Source organism: Dromiciops gliroides, chromosome 6 (assembly GCF_019393635.1).
Source record: "Dromiciops gliroides isolate mDroGli1 chromosome 6, mDroGli1.pri, whole genome shotgun sequence".
Classification (NCBI taxonomy): Eukaryota; Metazoa; Chordata; class Mammalia; order Microbiotheria; family Microbiotheriidae; genus Dromiciops; species Dromiciops gliroides.
Window position 1 is genome coordinate 55,368,313 of NC_057866.1, and position 21,205 is coordinate 55,389,517.

At 38.1% G+C, this 21,205-nt stretch overlaps 1 protein-coding gene across 4 annotated transcripts in view; it reads left to right on the forward strand.

Moving 5' to 3' along the window:
- The window catches only part of SBF2 (SET binding factor 2), a 496,438-nt gene that overhangs the window by 265,174 nt on the left and 210,059 nt on the right, over positions 1 to 21,205 (forward strand). For all 4 annotated transcript variants that reach the window (XM_043970029.1, XM_043970030.1, XM_043970031.1 and 1 more), the window contains exons 12-13: positions 370 to 498; positions 3,483 to 3,581. In XM_043970029.1, the coding sequence (XP_043825964.1) occupies positions 370 to 498; positions 3,483 to 3,581 (228 nt within the window). The remainder of the gene's footprint in view (positions 1 to 369; positions 499 to 3,482; positions 3,582 to 21,205) is intronic.

The window sequence follows — 21,205 nt, forward strand, 5'->3', positions numbered from 1 at the left end:
AGGGAGTGAAGGGAGATGGTAGTCAAGGTGGTGGGGGCTTGGTTCTCTTGGCACCTCAGGGGACATGGCTACTCCAGCTGGTCTGGCCGGTCTACCTGGTGGGTAGCAATTGATGAAAATGTGTCTTAGAAAAGGACTTGCCTTTAATCACCTAGCTAGTAAATGGCCATGTCAGGCTCTTCTAACTCTGAATCCCTGAATTCTTCCACAGTGCCACACTGCCTCCGAAATAGCATAACACCCTATCAAACGTGCTTCCTCCTTAATTGAAGAACACTGACAGGCTTGTGCTTCATATTTACATTTTGTCCATGTGTACCATAAGAAGTTATCCACTGGTCTCTCACTTTCATGTTTTCTGTTCTGCAGACAGCTTTCTTGGGACAGCGTGGTTTGGTTGAAAACGATTTCCTCATTAAGGTGCTTAATGGAATGGCATTTGCAGGCTTTGTGTCAGACAGAGGGCCTCCATACCGATCCTGTGATCTCTTCGATGAGGTACAAATTATCTAGGGCAGGGGCTCTTAACCTGAGGTCTACAGATTTCCCAAGGGGTCTATGAATAGATTTTAGGGAGTACATGAACTTAGATGGAAAAACACATCTTTCTTTTTACCAACCTTTAGCTGAAATCTATTATTTCCTTCAGTTAGCATTTTAAAAAACCCAAACCAAACCATTGTTCTGAGAAGGGGTTCATAGGCTTCACCAGACTTCCAAAGGGGTCCATGATACAAAAAAGATTAAGAGCCCTGATCTAAGAAGTCATATTTTGTGCAGAATGAGTATAACAGGTGAAAGTGAAGGGTTTTTCCCCTAAAATCTTCAATCTAATAAAAAATAATTTCTGTAAGTACATTTAAAAAACTATTAGATATCTTGGGAAAGCATTATATGGCACAATGAATATAAAGCTGCCCCAGTCAAGAAACCCTGAGTTTAAACTCCAACTTGACACCTCCTGGTTGTGTGGCTGAGTCGCCTCACCTCTCTTCAGACTGTAGGTTGCAGAGCAGCTGCCATTCTCCATTGGTGGAGGTCATTTTCTACACCAATGAAATGAAAGATCTGGACAAAATAAAATTATAGACCCTGAATGTTTTTTAGTATATCTCTTGAGCATAATTTAATTTATTATCCATTTTAATTTCTTGGGCAGTTTATATTAATATTTAGTAAATAAAGTCTATATTAGAAGCAGTAAACACAAATTATTGGGACTAATGATTTTTTAAAAATACGTTAATTTTAAAAATTATTTGATATGATTTTGCCTTATATTTTAGAGTAATTTTAATATGTGAACAGCACTTTTGATTTAGAAAGACATACTAAAGAGGTAAACTTGCCAACTCTATTGGAGTGAAATTATATATTGGTATATAACCAATGAACTTCAAGGCGGAGTTTCCTAAGTGGATAGGGCTGGAAGAGCTCAGGCTCATCTATGAGGTCCCCTTATTTGTTATTCAACAATAGCCATGAGGTATTGAGCTCTTTTTTATCAAGTTCACTCCTGTAAGAGCTACAACTGGGGAGCCCCAAATGAAAGGACAAATCCTCTCTCAGGCTCCAAGTTCACCTCTTAAAGGGTAACATGTGACAGACCCAGTATTATCATTATAGCCCTGTTTGACATCAGGATCCCCACTATATTAGGAGATCCAGAGAGAAGTTTCAGGTACATTGGATGGATTCCTTGGATGGCTTTTTGGAAAGATGTGGATGAGAATCCCAAGTTTAGGGTTGGAGGAAGGCTCAGCAGCCTATCCATCCTTGGAAGAGAATCTCAGCCAGCAGGCATGTGACAAGCACTCATCCCATGTGCCCTTGGAGGGCCCACAAGAGATGTCCTCTGCTTCCTGAGGTAGCCCCCTCCTCTTTGTGGAAATTCTTGTGGTTCACTAGTGATGCTTATTTATCTCCCCATGACTTCTACCCATCACGGTCCACAGGAAAGTTGCAAGCCAGGCTCAGATATCTCCTCTGACCCTTGCTGCTAGTGTAGCCATCCCTGGGCTTTAGCTTCCTCCCTGATAAAGCAATGGGGTCAGACAAGGACCTTGTGAGGACCTTCCCAGCTCTGGAGCCACAATCCAAAGTCTAACCTCAGTTCCACAGCTGCTCTGGCTCTCCCCAAATCTTCTCTACCCTAATTATCCTCAGTTTCTTCAGTCACTCTTCACATGATATAGACTCAAGGACCATGTCATACCCAGTTTCATTGTACTGGGTATTCTCTTGCTTATCAGTGGACTCATATGGAATAAGAAAATATGGTGGCGGGGTTGGCCTTCATCAGCAGAAGGAGAGGAGCAGCTCCCTCCATAAGAGGACTTTATGTAGCCCATTTGAGATGGGCAGACGCTCCAAGGCCAACACTGCACTGATGATTTCTTTTGTATCTCCCCACTGTGTCTAGCTCCTTTAACCTATAAAACCAGTCAGGCCCAAATCAAAATGATAAAGTATTCTACCCTTCTGCTGATTTTATTTGATTGTCATGAAAATGTTTATTTGTGAGATGATTGCTGTCTAGGCTGCTGGCAAGACCATCGAGTTCTCTTCATTTGAAGCAGGGATTGGCAGCTCACAACATATCTGCTTTAGGTAGCATGCTAGATGAACTGAAATCCTTGCACACCAATGTTTATGTGCTTCTGACCCCTGTGTGGGGGCGAGAAAGGGAGAAAGAGAAACACTGTTGTTTCTGGACCTGCCTGGTCTCCTCAGCATGATGATAAACTACTGAAGGGCAAGGATATTATTTTAGATATCTTTATAATTCAGTACAATCCATATCTATTGCATACCTGTTATGTACAGGCTTTGCACTAGGCAATGAATGGCAGAACAAAAGTAGAAAATATTCTTCCTTTAAAGAGGAGGAAATAAATGTGTATGCAAATAAATATGATATATTAATATAATATGAAGTAGATGGCAAAATTGCACAAGTGCTAAAGTTTTATGAAAGCTCATAGGAGATAAGAATTATTTCTTGTTAAGGAGATCTAATGCATGCTTCTCACCACAGTTTCTAAAATAAGTAGAGATTAATTTTGAATTGAATGTTCATTGTTTATGAGAAAAGAGGCTAGAATTACAAGATGTTATACTTTTTTCTGGAAGATTTTTTAGGGTTAATGAACATCTTCACACATTGGGAAAATGTTTAGACCTCCTAAATTCTAAGTGTTACCAGTTTTATCAGTTTGGGAATTGGCAGGACTCCTTTGGGCCCCAGAAATATCTTTAATGGGAAGCAATACCCACCATCAATAGAGAATGACCATGGCACTTCTATGCCGTGGAACCTAAAGCCTCAGCTGTAGCCACAATCCCAAGTGGCCTAGGTTTTGAGCATCATAGTTTTATGCTTGCATTTCAATTTGTAAATAATATGAGATTCATGTACATTTTAATATATAGCGAGTAGATGTTGTGTGGTGACCTTAGCCCACTGGCTTTTGTTTCCCCAGTTGGTAGCCTTTGAAGTGGAGCGAATTAAAGTTGAAGAAAGTAACCCTCTGAAAATGATAAAGCACATCAGAGAACTTGCAGAGCAGCTCTTCAGAAATGTAAGTTTTTTTACATCGATTTCGTCAAGTCAGGAATGTTAACAGAACCAAATGAGGTGATTTATTGATGACAAAATGGAAAAGCAGCCTCCTTCTGGTGATAATCTTTTTGCTCTGGTTTAAACCTTTGGGACTATAAATTACATGGTTTTACAGATGGTACTCTGCAACCTACACTGAAATAGCTCACATTTTTTAGACTCATTTCCCTGTCAATCACAGATTATGAAAACTCCTAGTTAAAACCCTTAGTTTGGCCTTTGTCTTTATTGTACTTTAGTGGATTTGATCTTTGTTTTCAGTTTTCCTAAGAGAGTATTGAGTATGAACATCACATACATATCGAACTCATTCATTTTGGGGCCAGAACCACATGAACATAGACTTAGGTTTTTTTCTTTTGTCGCTATTTTGGGTACTTATTCCATCACCCTGTCTACCAGCAAAAGCCTCCTTCCATGCCTTCACTCCAGCATACTTCTAGCTCCTTTAAAGTTGGACAGCCCTCCTCATTGCCCTGCCAAAAACAAACCAACAACAACAACAAAAAAAAAACCCAAAATAAAGTTGGACAGCCCTGTGTCTACTATAAGAATTCCTAGGCGGGTTAAAACTACTATATAGGTAGTAGATTTTTAAACACACTAATGATCACCATTTTGTGAGTAAATGTTGTCCATTTTATACACTATTAAAATCTTGAATTTAGCTATTATGGTCCTTTGGATATGCTAGTTTTAGTGCAACTACTTGATTTGGGGAGATACCATGCAAAATATAGGAGTTTCAGGGTAACGGATTTATTCAGACAACTTGATCTAAAGTGTCTCAGCATTTGAATTCCAAAGATAGATATAATATAAAGAGATATTTAACATGATGAAAATTATATTCTTAGAAGTTGGGGATCAACATGGTGAAAATCAGTGAGTACATTTCTGTTTAGGGTTCCAATATAGGTCTGTGCCAGAAGGATATAGTAGAAAATATAAATAAGAGAAGAAAGATGAGTAGGAGAGTTTCTTGATCTCCCCTAGGCTACTGTATGGAATCGGGGATCTAGGCAGGGCTGGTCATAGGCTAGAGTTAAATGAAAGGAATCATGGTTATCAGCAAGGCTTAAGTTACAAATAATTGATATAGGTGTTAGAAGAGCCTATTTAATCTTCTTAATTTAATTTTTTAAAATGTGGTACATTTTAAAACTTTATTGATGTCTTATTTTATTTCACCTACATTTCCCTATATATACCTCCCTATTTCTCCCCCCAGTGATGTGAGAAGGGAAAAAAAGTTGAAACTAAACAGATGAGGAGGGTGGAGCCAAGATAGTGGATTAGGGGCAGCCAACCAGCTGAATTCTCCCAACATTCCCCTCTAAACAACTTAAAAATAAGACCTCAAATCAAATGTTGGGGTGGCAGAGCCAATAAAAGGTTGGAGTGAGACATTTTTATGGCCCCAAAACTTAAGAGGTTAGCAGGAGCAAGGTGGAGCCAAGATGGCAAAGTAAAGGCAGAGACTCAACTGAGCTCTCCTAAATCCCATCTCCACCCCCCCCCCCCCCCGCCAACAACATTAAAATGACAACTCCAGATGAATTCTGGAGGGGGGAGACAATCAAAAGGACAAGGGAAAACAATTTTCCAGCCCAAGACAACTTAGAAGGTCAGCAAGAAGGGTTCATCTCACTGGGGTGAGAGTAGAATTTAATCCAGTGCAGGCAGCACTCTGGCAAAGCAGCAGCAATCCTTGGGGGTGATGGAATTAGCTGTGGTATCTGCCAGAGCTCTCAGCCCACAGATGGTAAAGGGGTTCAGAAACATGGTCAGAAGGAGATTAGATGAGACCCTTTACTGGTGCTGGGCAGTACTCTATTGTATTGCCTATATGTGGTTCTGTGTTACAGTCCCAGGGTGAGGAAGAAGACTAGCAAGAGCAGGGACCCTGGTCATACTTCCAGGGTAGAAAAGAATACTTGCAGTTGCTGACAGGCCAGGAGAGTATTGATTACACTTCTTAGATCATACTGCCTTGGAAGAAATGAAACTTATAGATGCCCATGGCTAGCTCTGAACACACCAGCTTGAAAAACCTGAAGCTTGGAATAGTGCCCTCTCAACCCCAGGAGCAGAGTTTAACTTTAACAAAGTTAAATGTCAAGATAAAAAGCAGGGAAAATGAACAAACATTAACACTTATATGATCTGATATATAGTTAAGTAAGCAGAATCAAGAGAACATTGTGCACAGAGACAGCAATATTTTTTGATGAAGAACTGTGAAAGACTTGACTATTCTCAACACTACAATGATCTAAGACAATTCCAAAGGATTATCAATGAAACATACTATCAGCCTCCAAAGAAAGAAATGATATTGATGGAACACAGACTGAGGCATGCTCGTTTTTACTTTCATTCTTTTCTTTTGTTCAGGTTTTCTTGTGCAGATGACTAGTGTGGTTTTACATGGTCATGCACATGTAACCCATATCTGATTGCTTGCCACCTCAGGGATGGGAAAGGGGAGGGAGGGAAGGAAGGAGGGATAGAAGTTGGAACTCAAAATTATGAATGAAAGTGTTTATTACTTTAAAAGATAAAGAACCTTACCATAGAAAATTGCCATGGTGACTGGGAAAAGACAATGAAACAAAAGTACCTACATGCAAAGCCTTAAATAAAAGTTGTGAATCAGTCTCAGGCCCCAGAAGAGCTCAAAAAAGATTTTAAAAATCAAATAATCAAGTAAAATCCAATAAAAATCAGAGGAAAATGGAGAAAATAAATGAGAGTAATACAAGAAAGAGTCAACAGCTTGGCAAAGGAAGCACAAAAAATACTGAAGAAAATAACATCTTAGAAAACAGAATACCCCAAATGGTAAAAGAGTCATAAAAATTCACTGAAGAGAAGAATTCCTTTCAGAAAATTGGCCAAACGGAAAAGGAAATTCAAAAACTCACTGAAGAAAATTCTTAAAAATTAGAATTGGGAAAATAGAAGTTAATGACTCCATGAGATATCAAGAAACAATAAAACAAAAAATCCAAAGAATGAAAAAATAGAAGAAAATGTAAAATATCTCATGGGAAAAAAACTGACCTAGAAAATCAATAAAGAAGAAATAATTTGAGAATTATTGATCTGCCTTAAAACCATGATCAAAAAAGAGCCAGAAATCGTTTTTCAGGAAATTACCAAGGAAAACTGCCCTGATATCCTAGATCCAGTAAGTAAAACAGAAATCAAAAAAATCCACTGATCATCTCCTGAGATTCCAAAATGGAAACTCTCAGGAATATTATAGCCAAATTGCAGAGCTCCCAGGTCAAGAAGAAAATAATGTAAGCAACCAGGAAAGGAAAAAAAAAAAAGAAAGAAACTTTAAATGTCATGGATCCACAGTCAGAATAACATGAGATTTAGCAGCTTCTTTATTAAAGGAGCAGAGGATTTGGAATATGATATTCTGGAGGGAAAAGGAGCTAGGATTACAACCAAGAATAATCTACCCAGCAAAACCAAATATAATCATTCAGGGGGAAGTGGACGTTCCATGAAAAAGAGGACTTTCAAGCATTTCTGATGAAAAAGCCAGAGCTGAATTAGAAAATTTGACATCCAAACACAAGAGTCAAGAGAACCATGGAAAGGTAAGCATGAAAGTAATAATAAAGGACCCAGTCAAGTTAATCTGTTTACATTCCTCTTTGGGAAAATGATACATGTAACTCCTAAGAACTTTATCATTATTAGTGCATTTAAAAGGATTTTACGGAGAGGGCATAGGTATGAATCAATAATGTTGGAATGATCTACAAAAAAAAATTAAGGGATAAGAATGAGAGATACCCTGGGAGAAAGGAAGGGAGAGGTAGAATGGGGAGAATTTTCTCACATAAAAGAGGCATACAAGAGGGGCTTTTACAATGGAAAGAAAAATGGGAGGAGTGGCAGACAATGCTTCAACCTCACTCTCAATGGAATGGGTTGATAGAGGGATGAATATACATATATGTTTACTTATATGTACATATGTAACTTATCCAATAGGGAAATAGGTGGGGAAGGTGGTCAAAGAAAGGGGTGGGAGGATAAAAGGGAGGGTGCATTAATGGAAATAGTGGTTAGAAGAAAAATAGACTTTTAAGAAGTGTCAGGATAAAAAGAGAGAAGAAGAAATAGAAGAAATGGGATAGAGGAAAACACACTAATCATAACTGAATGTGAATGGGATGAGCTCACCCATAAAATGGAAGCAAATAACAGAATTGATTAGAAACTGGAATCCAACAAATTGTTCTTTACAAGAGACATACTTGAAACAGAAAGACACATTCAGAATTAAAATACAAGACTGGAGCAGAATCTAATATTCTTTAGCTGAAATTAAAATAAGGTGAGGGTAGCAATCAGTATCAGATAAAGCAGAAACAAAATACAGTCTAATTAAAAGATATAATCAAGGAAACTACATTATGCTAAAAGGTACTATAAACAATGAATTAACATACAACATTTTACAGCAAGTTTCTCTGAAAAAATCCTCATTTCTCAAATATATCCTGAGTATACAACTGAGTCAAACATAAAAATAAGAGCCATTCCCCAATTGATCAATGATCAAAGAATATAAAGTGTTTTTTTGTTTTGTTTTGTTTTTTGGGGCAATGAGAGTTAAGTGATTTATTTGCCCAGGGTCACACAGCTAGTATCAAAGTGTCTAAGCCAGGATTTGAACTCGGGTCCTCCTGAATCTAGGGCCAGTGCTTTATTCACTGGACCACCTAGCTGCCCCCTTAAAGTTTTGTTTTTGTTTTTGTGGGGCAATGAGGGTTAAGTGGCTTGCCCAAGGTCACACAGCTAGTAAGTGTCAAGTGTCTGAGGCTGGATTTAAATTCAGATCCTCCTGAATCCAGGGCTGCTGCTTTATCCACTGTGCCACCTAGCTGTCCCCTCTCCCCTTTAAAGTTTTAAGAAAAAGAAATCAAAGCTATCTATAGTCATGTGAAAAAATACCCTAAATCACTATTGATTAGAGAAATGCAAATCAAAACAACTCTGAGGTACTGCCTCACACCCTATCTAAAATGACAGATGCTGGAAGGATTGAAGGGAAAATAGGTATACTAATAAATTGTTGGTGGAGTAGTGAACTGGTCCAACCATTCTGGAGAACAGTTTGGAACTATGCTGAAAGGACTATAAAACTGAATACACTTTGACATAGCAGTACCACTAATAGGTCTATATCCCAGATCAAAGGAAAAGGAAAAGGAAAAGCACCTATACATACAGAGATATTTTATATCAACTCTTTTTGGTGTCAAAGAGTTGGAAATTGAGAGGATGCTCATCACTTGGAGAATGGCTGAAAAAGTTGTGGCATATAATTGTGATGGAATTCTATTGTGCTATAAGAAATGACAAGGGGGTGAGATGATTTCAGAAAAACATGACAAGACCTATATTAAGTGAAGTTAGAAGAACCAGGAGATCATTGTGCATTGTAACAGCAACATTGTAACAATTATTATCTGTGAAAGACTTGGCTACTCTGATCAATACAGTGACTAAAGACAGTTTCAACGTACTCATGATTAAAAATATGCTTTCCACCTCCCACAAAAGCACTGATGAACTCTGAGTGCAAATTGAAGTATAATTTTCTCACTTTTTTCTTCCTTTTAAAAAAAAATATGGGGGCAGCTAGGTGGTGCAGTGGATAGAACACTGGCCCTGGATTCAGGAGGACCTGAGTTCAAATCCAGCCTCAGACACTTGACACTTACTAGCTGTGTGATCCTGGGCAAGTCACTTAACCCCAATTGCCTCACCAAAAAAAAAAAAATTATATATATATGGATAATACATAAATGTTTTCCATGATTTCACATGTATACTTGGCAATATATTGTTTGCCTTCTCAGTGGGTGGTGGAGGTTGTGGGAGGGACAGAGAAAATTTGGAATTCAAAATTTAAAAAGAAAAGACTTTTTAAAAACCAAACAAGTTAAAATGTAAAAACAAAAAACAAAGATGATGAACAAGGTCCTACTTTATGTGCAGTTTTACACCATACTGTTAACTCCCTTCTCCTTCACCTCTCAACTTGTCAAATTTTCTTTTCATGTTTGTATTTCTTTGTAGGAGTGTTTTGAATGTCCCTTTTTTTTATTGAATTTTCATCTTTTCCCTTTAATAACTAACCTCAGAGGCAACTAGGTGGCGCAGTGGATAAAGCACTGGCCTTGGATTCAGGAGTACCAAGTTCAAATCCGGCCTCAGACACTTGACACTTACTAGCTGTGTGACCCTGAGCAAGTCACTTAACCCAAATCACCCAGCCAAAAATAAATAAATAAACTCAGCTTTACAGAATATATCACCTTGGTTTGAATCCTGAGCTCCTTTGGTCTTTCAATTCATTCCCTCCTATGGTTTCTAGTGAATTCAGAATAGTCTAGTATTATTCAAATTAATTTCCTTTCTTTTATAATTAGAGGTTTTTCTTTTGGTTGCTTGTAGAATTTGTTGTTTATCATTGAAATTGTTAAATTTAACCACTATGTATCTTAGAGCTTGCCAGCATAGCTTTGTTGTTGCTGTTGTTGTTTCTTCCCTGTAGGCAATCTGTAAATTGTTTCATTTGGAGCTTTATTTTCTATATTCAGAAATTCTAAATTATAACTTATATTGTGGTATTCAGGTTTTTTAATTTTCCCTATTCTTCTAGGTGACCTATAATCCTTAAATTATCTCTACAGGTCTTATGTTCTAGATCAATATGCTTTGCTTGCATAGAGATCATATTTTCTTTTAACATGATTGCTTTTTAATTTTTTTTCTTCCAGATTGCCTTTTATATCTCTGTATCTGTATTTCCAATCACTTGTTCTTTTTTATGTTTCATTGGTGAAGTTTGACCCTATGAATTCAGGTTTTTCTGTTTTACCAAGTATTTCTCATGTGCAGACCATCATTCCTGTTCCATAATTCTTATTGATTTTTAAAACCATTCAGGATTATCCTGCTGTGGCTCCATGCTCTCTTGGGAATCCACAGGGGCCTCTGTGTCATCATATGTGGATTCATTTTCCCGTGTCCTGCAACATTTAGTCATAAATATCTGGAATTGTTTTAATGGTCAAGAGGCCATGTTTCCTTCTTGGCTTATCTGTTTGTGCTCAAGGTCTATAACTGAGTTCTCTTCTTCCATAGGTCTTTGCTAATTTCAATCTTTTTTTCCTCATATTTCCCTATTGCTCATTTTCTGACTCCTCTCCCTTTGATGATGGTTTCCCTGGGGTCTAAACATGAAAAACTGTCTTATCCTGCTCCCATTCTGGGGGATGTATCTTTCACAGGACTCAGCCTTGCCTAACTTCTGGTGAGACAAAACTGTCCCTGGCTAGATGCCATTCCACCTTTTTTCTCAAGCCAGTTGGATACACACAATCACTGTACCCCAGTTTTCTGGCTGACAAAAAGAAACTGAGAAGCCTCTCTGGGCAAAGAAACCAAACTTTATAAAGAGAAACAAAAGTGGGGTCTACAGTCCACCCAGTACTGTCTGAGGCCCCCAAGATACAAAATTCACAGTTATGGTGCAACAAAGCCTTCTAGAAGCTGATTTTTGTAAGACTGCATTTTACAGATCCATATGTCCTAAGTTTATGACATCCTAACTTTGTTTTTTCGAGGATGTCTCAATTACCCCTTTACAGAACTTTCTTACTTTATCATTTTAATATAAAGATTAATATATAGGTATGATTATTATGGTCACATCCTTAAGATAATACACTTTATAATGATTTAGTTACATTTCTAAAGTTAACTAGCACAGGAATTTCCTTGGGATTACACCATAGTTGGTTGCACACACGTGTTGGGGTTTTTGTTGTTGTTGCTTTTTACCCAGGATTATGTTTTTAATATAAATCATGCAGTTATTTCTTATCCTACTCATTATAGCTGACAAAAGATTAGCAAGGCAATACAGAGTAAAACACTCAAGGCATTGATTATTGACCATTTTCCTTTCATGGCTGAGCACTATTGTACCCCAGAGGATTGTCACACTACAATCCCAGGCAGAGCAAGCTTTTAGTTCTTGGAGTGGGGCCATGAGGGGGAGAAGAGAAGGAGGAGTTTTCTGCTGCGAGCCAATGGGCCACCTTGTGTAGCCCTTCCAGAATGAGCTAGCACTGGGAAGAAATACCAAGTAAGACCATTAGGGGTTAGCCTTCTCTGTTTTTATTTCATTGGGTTGTTACCTCATTCGATTTCTTGGTGTCTGAGACCATGGAGAGAGCTGATACTGCTCTATCTCTTGTACCTAATTCTTGTTTTGGAGAGGTCTCAGAGGTCATGATGATCAGGTAAAGTGTCTCCATCTCGTTGGTCAGATGACCAAGCCTGTTTCATCTTAAAATTCAAAATCTTGCTATATCCTGTCTGATTCTCCAGCATAAGAAATGGACTCGTCTTTCATCTAGGATCTCTTGTTATCATGTTTCAGGTTAATAACCTTAGAGTTAAGATTGAAAGTAGTGGAGCAGCTACGTGGTGCAGTAGATAGAGCACCGGCCTTAGATTCAGGAGGACCTAAGTTCAAATCCAGCCTCAGACACTTGACACTTCCTAGCTATGTGACCCTGGGCAAGTCACTTAACCCCAATTACCTCACCAAAAAAAAAAAAAGTAGCAAGCTGAGATACTTTAATTGGAAATGATTGTTGTTTTTTTCTATGAGAATATGAGAAAAACATCTAGGTTTTAATGATATAGTGAAGAATGAAACATCAGGTTTTCACAAATGTTCAGATGTCAGCACCAGTAAAGAAAGCAAAGCCAGAAATGACTATAAGAATGTAACATCATAATAGCGCCAAAAGATAGAAAATAAAGAAAAGTGTAAACTGTTTGCCTTTGGACAGTGAGCCTAAGCCCTCTTGAGCCTTATCTGCCTGACTGTTTGATGAAGACTTGCTTGGCCTGCTGCTTTCTGTCAGAGGGACTGTCAGAGCACTAATCCTTCTGACCAATAACAGGAAAGCAAAGCTAAAAGAAATGGTCTTTCAAGGGAAATTTAAGTCTGGAGGTATAGAATGTATCTCTTCTATAATGGATAACATAAATTGATTTTGGTGCAATGCACAGCTCTTACGGGTGCATTTATGAAGTTGTTTTTTTGAATATGAAGGTGATTATGTGACTAAACTTTTTTTAGTCTAAAAACTTTGTTTTTAACGAACTTTTCAAAGTCTAGAAAGATGAGCATTTCCATATACAAAAAAGTTTAAAATAAATACTGCATATAAATTCCATAATTTATATTATATGCTGCTTGTTTAAGTTTATATTATATTAACATATAATACCAACACTGCCCTTTTCATATGTAGTATTGTCTTCTGTGTGTATTTTTTTCAACATTTTACTGATCCTCTTTTCTTTTTTGCATTATCATCACTCCTCATACACCCCCCCCCCCCATGCACAGCTCGGTATATCATTGCTTTCTGGAGACAGAAACTCTTACCAGAGACATTGCCGTATTGGTTTGAAATCTTGTAGTTAAGCTCATTTTGGGCGAAATCATTAATACTAAGATACGTAGGTTTTTAGCTTTATTGAACTATGTCTCGTGTTAAAAAACCTGAGAAAAAGTCTTTCAAAGAGGAAAAAGTAAAAGTGCTTTTAGTTTCTTAAAAGAACAAATAAATCTTTTACAAATTATACTTATGCAGAGTCTGTCCAGTCATGACAATTCATGAATCCTATAATTTTATCAGTTGTCAGTTCATCATACAGATATCATGAGAATGTGTAGAAGGTTAACCTTAGCATTCTTGTGTTCCATAGAAGATGAATTTCATTTCTTTTTTGACTATACTTGGCTCAGAGGGACTCCTAGTTGTCTACTATCTGCATAATATTAGTTCTTTCAACTAAGAAGCAATATTTTCTTGTCCCTAAGGATTAATATTTTTAAAATGTCAATTATATTGAATTAGTAATATTTTGAATATATGGTTTTCATAAATTACCTGCCTCTTCATAAAAGGATATACTCTTTTATTGACCACATTCTAGTTATTTTATTATTTTTCTTCCTAACTGATTCCCTAACTTCCAAAAATAACCAACAATAAAAAGATAAACTTATGATTTTTCTCTTTACCATAAATTATTTTTAAATCCCATTAGAAAATTTGCAGGTTCCAAGTTGCCAAGTGCCAGTTATGCTTACGTAATAGAGCTGGCATTCAGTATAGGCTGACGTTCATTGAATTGTTGCAACTTATAATTTTTTCATTTCCAGTTTCAAAACCAGTAGAAAAGCTATCATAGGGAGAAGATGTGCCGTTTAAAAATAACCTTTTAAGAGATTTAGTTGGAGTTGTTTGGGTTTTACTTTTTGGTAAATGTTGATTTTTTTAATTTTGAAAGATGACCGTCTCAAATTTGAGGATTGAGGAGTAAGTGGTGGGAATTAAAGTAAGTGTCTAGCCAAAGGGATGTGAGCTTTGGGAATGGTGCTGATTGTCTCTCCTGCAAAATTGTGGTACAGCATGTTCAGGTTGATAAAAGTCTTCCACTGAGACTCTTAAGAGATTTTTCTAACTTTAAGGCCCTGATATGCCAAGGGTTCCCTTCTTCCTCTGGACCTAGCCTGGCCTGATTTGGGTCTTCTTGGACAACTCCAGGTCTTGACTGCTTGGGTCCAAAGCATTGCCAAATAAGTATATTTCTAATAAGGACTGGACAAGGACTAACAGCTTTTAAAAAGATTTATTAAACATTTTCCATTTGCAAGATACTATGCTGGGTGTTGAAAGAAACACAGAATTTAGATGGGACACAATTCTGTCTTTATGGACCTTAGTTTAATAGAGCACTTTCCTCAAATAACTCTGTGAGAAAGGTGGTGTGCCTGATGTTGTCTCCATTTTGCAGAGGAGGAGCCTCAAGCTCAGAAGGTTAAATGACTTCCTGAGACATAGACAACCAGTGAATGTTGGAGCCAGGACTTAAACACAGGTCCAGTGTTCCTTCCTTTCTGCTCTGCTGTCTCTCCTTTTAGGTCAGGCTGAGGATGGCAGAGCAGAACACACTGAGGTAAGCTTCACTTTTTGGTCCTGCCTGAGGTTCTCGTCTCCTCCAAACAGCCTTGAGCTTTCTAATCTTCCAAGCCAAGTTGAGACAGGCCCCAGAGGCAGTGGAAGAGTGACCATCAGGCTTCTGTTGCCTTTATGGATCTAATCTTTGGTAAAGCTTTAGTCTCTAACCCACAGAGTCTTGAGCAGTGATTCCCAATTGTGATCTTGTGTTCCTTAAAGACATTTCCAAAAAGACCACCCTCAACTAGTTATAGTCCATGATAATCTTCTACATTTGGATACCCTACAGCAGAGCTCTGATGAGACAAAAGATAAGGGGGACGCTAAGGAAGAAGTTGGGAGGATCTGTGAAGGAGGGGACTTGGAGGGGGGGCAGGAATTGTCCAGAACACTTTTTTTGGGCTCAGAAGAAATAAATTTAAGCCCTCAGAAAAATTGGAATGCCATTCTACCTCCTATCCCACTTCATTCTTTGCCTTTGAGGAAATGTTAAAGGAGGGATTTTTAACTTGGGATCTATTGACTTTTTATGACTATATCAATATCATTCTTTTTCTTTATAATACAATAGATTGTATTTCATTCATTTAAAAACATTTCTCTTAGGAGACATACATAGTTTCATCAGACCACCAAGGGGTCCATGACACACAAAAAGTTAAGAACCCCTGGGCTAAAGGAAATTAGAGTGAGTTATAACAGAAGGACCAGATTATTAATTATCTTCTACAGAGAGCCTGGCCATTGTCCCTCTCCATAAAGGGAGCATACAGAAAATATTAACTTAAGTTGCAGGAAAGGAAACAGAGGTTTGACATATGGAAGAGCCTTCTGCTTTTCCAAGAGGGTATTAAAGAGTGGAGCAGAGGCTTTGGAGTCACAGAACATTAGAGCTGGAAGCCAGTCCAATCCCCCTCTCCCCCAACACACACTTTACAGAGGAGGACACTGCAGCCTAGAGAAGAATATAAAACGGAAGTCTGGGCTTCTGGGACTTTTGGCTCAGTTCACCACTCGTTGCACTAAGCTCCTCCTCCATTTTGTACCCTCCAGTCATAGGTGTCCCTCAGAGTTCAGTTCTGGGCTCTCTTCTTTTTCTATACTACTTCACTTGATAATCTCATGAGCTCCCATGGATTTAAGGATCATTGCTATCTGATGATTTTCAAATCTACCTTTCCTGCCCCATCATCTCTGCTGACCTCCAGTCTCCCATCTCCAGCTGCCTTTCAGACATCTCAAACTGTATGTCCAGTGAACATCTTAAACTCATTATGTCCAAAACAGAATTTGTTATCTGTCCCCTTAAGCCCTTTGTAGGTATTTAATAAATGTTCATTAACTTGCTCACTGATTAAACTGTGTTTCATTTTGGAAACTCTGACCATGGTAATATAGAGAAATGCATCTCTTAAAAAAAGGTGACAGAACTAAATGACCATTTGGAGTTCATTCAATTCAGTTCATTATTTATCGAGCCCTTGCTATGTGAAAAGTCCTTCTAGCTATAAGAATCTAGGATCAGCGATGCTCCAAGCATCTCTGAATTAGACACTGTACTTCTTAGATGGAAAGTCCAAAAGATGATGATAACAGGACTTACATTGGATCACACACTAAATTAGCAGCAGTACAAGGAAAAGACCCCAGATGGTTCTGTTTTTGACTGGTCAGTTATTCAATTGCATTTTTAAAATTCCTTTTTGGTAAGTAAAGAACTAGCCATGTAATTTGAATGAGCATTTCCCAATTATTGTAGTATAATTGTGAACCAGTGATTCCATTCAGATGTTTATAAATAGCTTAAAGCCTGGCATGTTCATCCTCACCCTCCCTTCCCTCCCTATGCTTTTTAAATTTCTCAAAAATAAATCTTCTTGTAGACTTTTCCCTCTCTCCTCAGAGCTCCTTTCTAGGGCTTTTTTTTTTTTTGAGGTAGATCTAATAGGAATTTTTGAATGGTAGTTCATTCTGGGGGGTATATAGGTAGTTCATGGTTGGGGATATATGTTTCTATCACCTAAGCTTGGTAATGACAGATACAAGTAGGCAAGCGTGGGCAGTTGCAGAGTGAGGTTTTGGTTTTTTTTGTTTGTTTTTTTTTGGTAAGGCAATTGGGGTTAAGTGACTTGCCTAGGGTCACACAGCTAGTAAGTGTGTCTGAGGTCAGATCCGAACTCAGGTCCTCCTGAATCCAGGGCCAATGCTCTATCCACTGTACCGCCTAGCTGCTCCGCAGAGTGAGTTTTATAGGAATGGAGACCATTTGCTGGCTGGACATATGGCTACTGTAGCCGTTACCAGTGTGTAACAACCTGACTGCTTTGACTTTTGAGCTTCTGATATCAGCATTTGGTCACATTTAAGGCTTCTGGACCACAGCTTTAGGATGACTGATCTACTCAACAAAAAGGAGCACTTATTGTACAGAAACCTGCGTAAAGGATTTGAATAAACTATAGCTCAGAGTATGCAGGTAATCAGCTTTGTTTTGGGAAAACTGTAAGGTTTCTTCTTAATTCCATTCACTTTAGAGTTCCCTCTTAATTTGTTTCACATCTGGAACTGAGTATTCTCATTCTCTAGTTTATATAATTTAAATCTGTTTTCTTAAAATGTAAAGGAGGGAAAATGACAGAACTTGAGCTGTCTTATGTAAATAACATGTGATCTTTAGCCTTATTTCATTCTGCAACCAAAAAAAAAAATTCCAAGTAAATGTTTAATACATAAGGTAGGACTGTTAATATATTAGGTGGAAAATGCTATTCCTATTACATTTTTCAGAGAATTTAACTTAACTGCCAGACAAATTGAATTTACATCACTGACATTTATTCCTTAGATTTCTATTATTAAGTAAATGGAAAATGCTGCTTTCAGTCTGCTTTCTTTTTTCCTTTAAAAATGAAATGTGGGGGCGGCTAGGTGGCGCAGTGGATAGAGCACTGGCCCTGGAGTCAGGAGGACCTGAGTTCAAATCCGGCCTCAGACACTTAACACTTACTAGCTGTGTGACCCTGGGCAAGTCACTTAACCCCAATTGCCTCACTAAAAAAAACCCAAAAAAACAAAAACAACAACAACAACAAAAAAAAATGAAATGTGGAGGCAGCTAGGTGACGCAGTAGATAGAGCACTGGCCCTGGAGTCAGGAGGACTTGAGTTCAAATGTTACTTCAGACACTTGACACTAGCTATGTGACCCTGGGCAAGTCACTTAACTCTCATTGTCCCTCAAAAAACCAAAAACAAACAAACAAACAAAAATGAAATGTGTTTTTAGAACCTTAGTATTCAGTTCCATTCCAAAAGCTTTGTTTAAGAGTTAGGCACGGTGGTAGGCACTGGGAATACAAAGAAAACAATTCTGTTCCCAAGGAGCTTAAACATCAATACCAGCCACTAACATGCTTAGCAAATATCTACACATAAGTTAGTTAATTTCAATGTATAAAGTATCATTTCATTTTTTCAGTCCTAAATTCCCATAATCTAACACTCAGTAAGGACCTAATTCCTAAAGAGGTGAGGCTTGGGATAGGGACTAGGGATCAGAAGCTGATCATTTGATTTGAATTCAGATCTTCCTGATTCCAGGTCTAGTGCTCTATCCACTATGCCATCTAGCTGTCTATATGTGTGTGCGTATCTATGTCTAGATAGATAGACAAAATTAAGTGAAATGTATAAATTATATGATGACAGGTAATTGACAATTAATTGTCAAGAAACCTGATGAGAATTTAGGACTGAAAAAATGTGATGATACTATTATCCCCATTTTATAAATGATAAAACTGAGGCAGATGAGGGTAAGTGACTTGTCCAACCAGGATCATATAGTAAGTATCTCAGTAAGATTTTAATTTAGTTTTATGATAGTAAAGCTATGTACAGTGGGCAATAAATGTCAGAACATTATCAGATCTGGAGCATGATTGATTTAAGGAAGATTCATGTTGCTTCTATGTTAAAGATGAGTGATATGGGGAGACACTTGAGGTAATTACAGTCATCCAGGTATTAAGCAGTGAAATGGGATAACATTAAAATCAAGAAAGAGGATTTGGAGTTAAGGAATTCAGTGGAGGTCCAGTTTCAAGCTACTGTTGCTCCAAAAGTCACTAAGGTTTTGGGGACACTCTGTATACAGTGTACATGGTAGGGTTATTAAATAATAAAACTAATTTTTAACAAGCATAACTGGACATCTTAATGGTTGTGATCTTCCTTACAAAAAAAGTCCCTACATGAGAACATTTATTTATTTCATCCTGGCTTCTCTTATTCAGGCCACTGTTGGGACCGCTTCTGGGGGAATGGCTTTTAGAGCCAGTTTTCTAGATACACAAGAGAGAGTCTCATTGCTTTGTAGTAATGCCACATTTTGAAAAACAAATTCAACTTCATTATCCACCATTTTTGTCACATATGGTTCCAAGTAACATTTCTTGTTTCTAAAAATCAAATCTACCTTCAAAGGATGGGACTTTGTCACCATTGAAATGTTTATTTTGTTTTATTTAAGATTCTCAAGACACTTCCAAAGAGAAATTCCCAAATGCTTTGAGCAAAAGCAGTTCTTTGGAATGTTTGAGTTCTGGCATATTTGTTATAAGGCTAGTCTTTATTTTTCAATTAAAAACCTTTTCCCTTTCAAAAAAAAAAGGCTAATCTTGTTATTTTATGAACATCTTTTACTTAAAGGCCATATTTAAACTGGGGAAGAAAAGAACACCAAGTAACAGCGTGTGTGTCTGTGTGTCTGTGTGTGTCTGTGTGTGTCTGTGTGTCTGTGTGTGTCTGTGTGTGTGAAATAGGTTTTCAGTCAGAGGATCATAGATCAGAGAATCATAGTATAGATTTTGAACTGGAAGAGGCCTTAAAAATTTACATTTTGCGGGGCAGCTAGGTGGCGCAGTGGATAGAGCACCGGCCCTGGAGTCAGGAGGACCTGAGTTCAAATCCAGCCTCAGACACTTAACTTACTAGCTGTCTGACCTCATATTTAGGAACGCTTAATAAGTGTTTGTTGAATTTAATTGAATATCTGTCCCCCTCATTTTATGGATGCCCAAGGACCCCCAGGTAATACGTATCAGAGGCAGAGTGTGAGTTCAAGGGTCCTGACCAGGACCTTTTTCTTTGTATCCTGCCATAGCTCAGGATTAGAGGGCCTGGGTTCAAGTTGGACATTGAAGTTTAACAAATATTCATTAAGTGCCCGTCATGTACAAGGCGCTGTGCCGGGTGCTAGGGGTACAAAGACAATGCCAAACCCATCCCTGCCTTCAAGGAGATTACGCTTTATTGAGGAGGCACAGAAGCAAGAGACGGGACGTCATTTAAGGGGGAGTCATCTTAGCCAGAACAGTGCCCAAAGTGTCGCCCTGTCAAATCAGATGAGAAAGGCGAATGGGAGGCAGGGAGAGACAGGGGAAGGCAGGACGTTAAAAGCCGAGCTGTATAGTTGCTCTTTACGTGGTAGCAAGGAATTGGAAGTTGAGGGGGTGCCCATCAATTGGGGAATGGCTGGACAAGTTGTGGTATATGAATACAATGGAATACTATTGTGCTGTAAGAAATGATGAGCAGGAAGAGTTCAGAGAAACCTGGAGGGTCTTACGTGAGCTGATGATGAGTGAGATGAGCAGAACCAGAAGAACATTGTACACAGTATCATCAACATTGAGTGTTGACCTACCGTGATGGACTAGATTCTTCTCACCAATGCAATGGTACAGAAGAGTTCCAGGGAACTCATGATAGAAGAGGATCTCCAAATCCAAGGAAAAAAAAGAAAGAAAGAACTGTGGAGTATAGATGCTGATTGAACCATATTATTTCTTTTGTTTTGGGTGCTGTTGGTTTTTTTTTTCTTTCTATTTTGAGGTTTTGCATCACTGCTCTGATTCTTTCTCTTGTAACAGGATTAATGCAGAAATAGGATTAATGTTATTATGTGTATATATATGTGTGTGTGTATATATATATATCTATATGTATATGTATAGAGATATATAGATATAACCTATATCAGATTGCCTGCTGTCTAGGGGAGGGGGGAGGGGGGGAGAAAAATCTGAAATTGTAAAGCTTGTATAAACAAAAGTTGAGAACTATCTTTACATGTAACGGAAAAAATAAAATACCTCATACATTTAAAAAAAAAAAAAAAGCCGAGCTGTACCAGAGGGAGGGAACCAGTGACACATGTTTTGAGTAGGGTGATGAGATCTAGATAGCCCATTTAGCTGCTGTAAGGGAAGATCCTGGAGACAGGGTGGCCAGTTACGGGGTTATTTCTGCAGAAATAACAGAGGAGAGCTAGTGAGGGCCTGAACGAGGCTAGAGATTATGTTAGTAGAGAGAAGGGGAGAGAGGTGGAATATGGAGATGCAGAATCAAAAGGGTTTGGCAGCTGGTTGGATATGAAGATTGAGGGAGCATTGTGAGTCAAAGATGATTCCAAGATTGCAAATTTGGT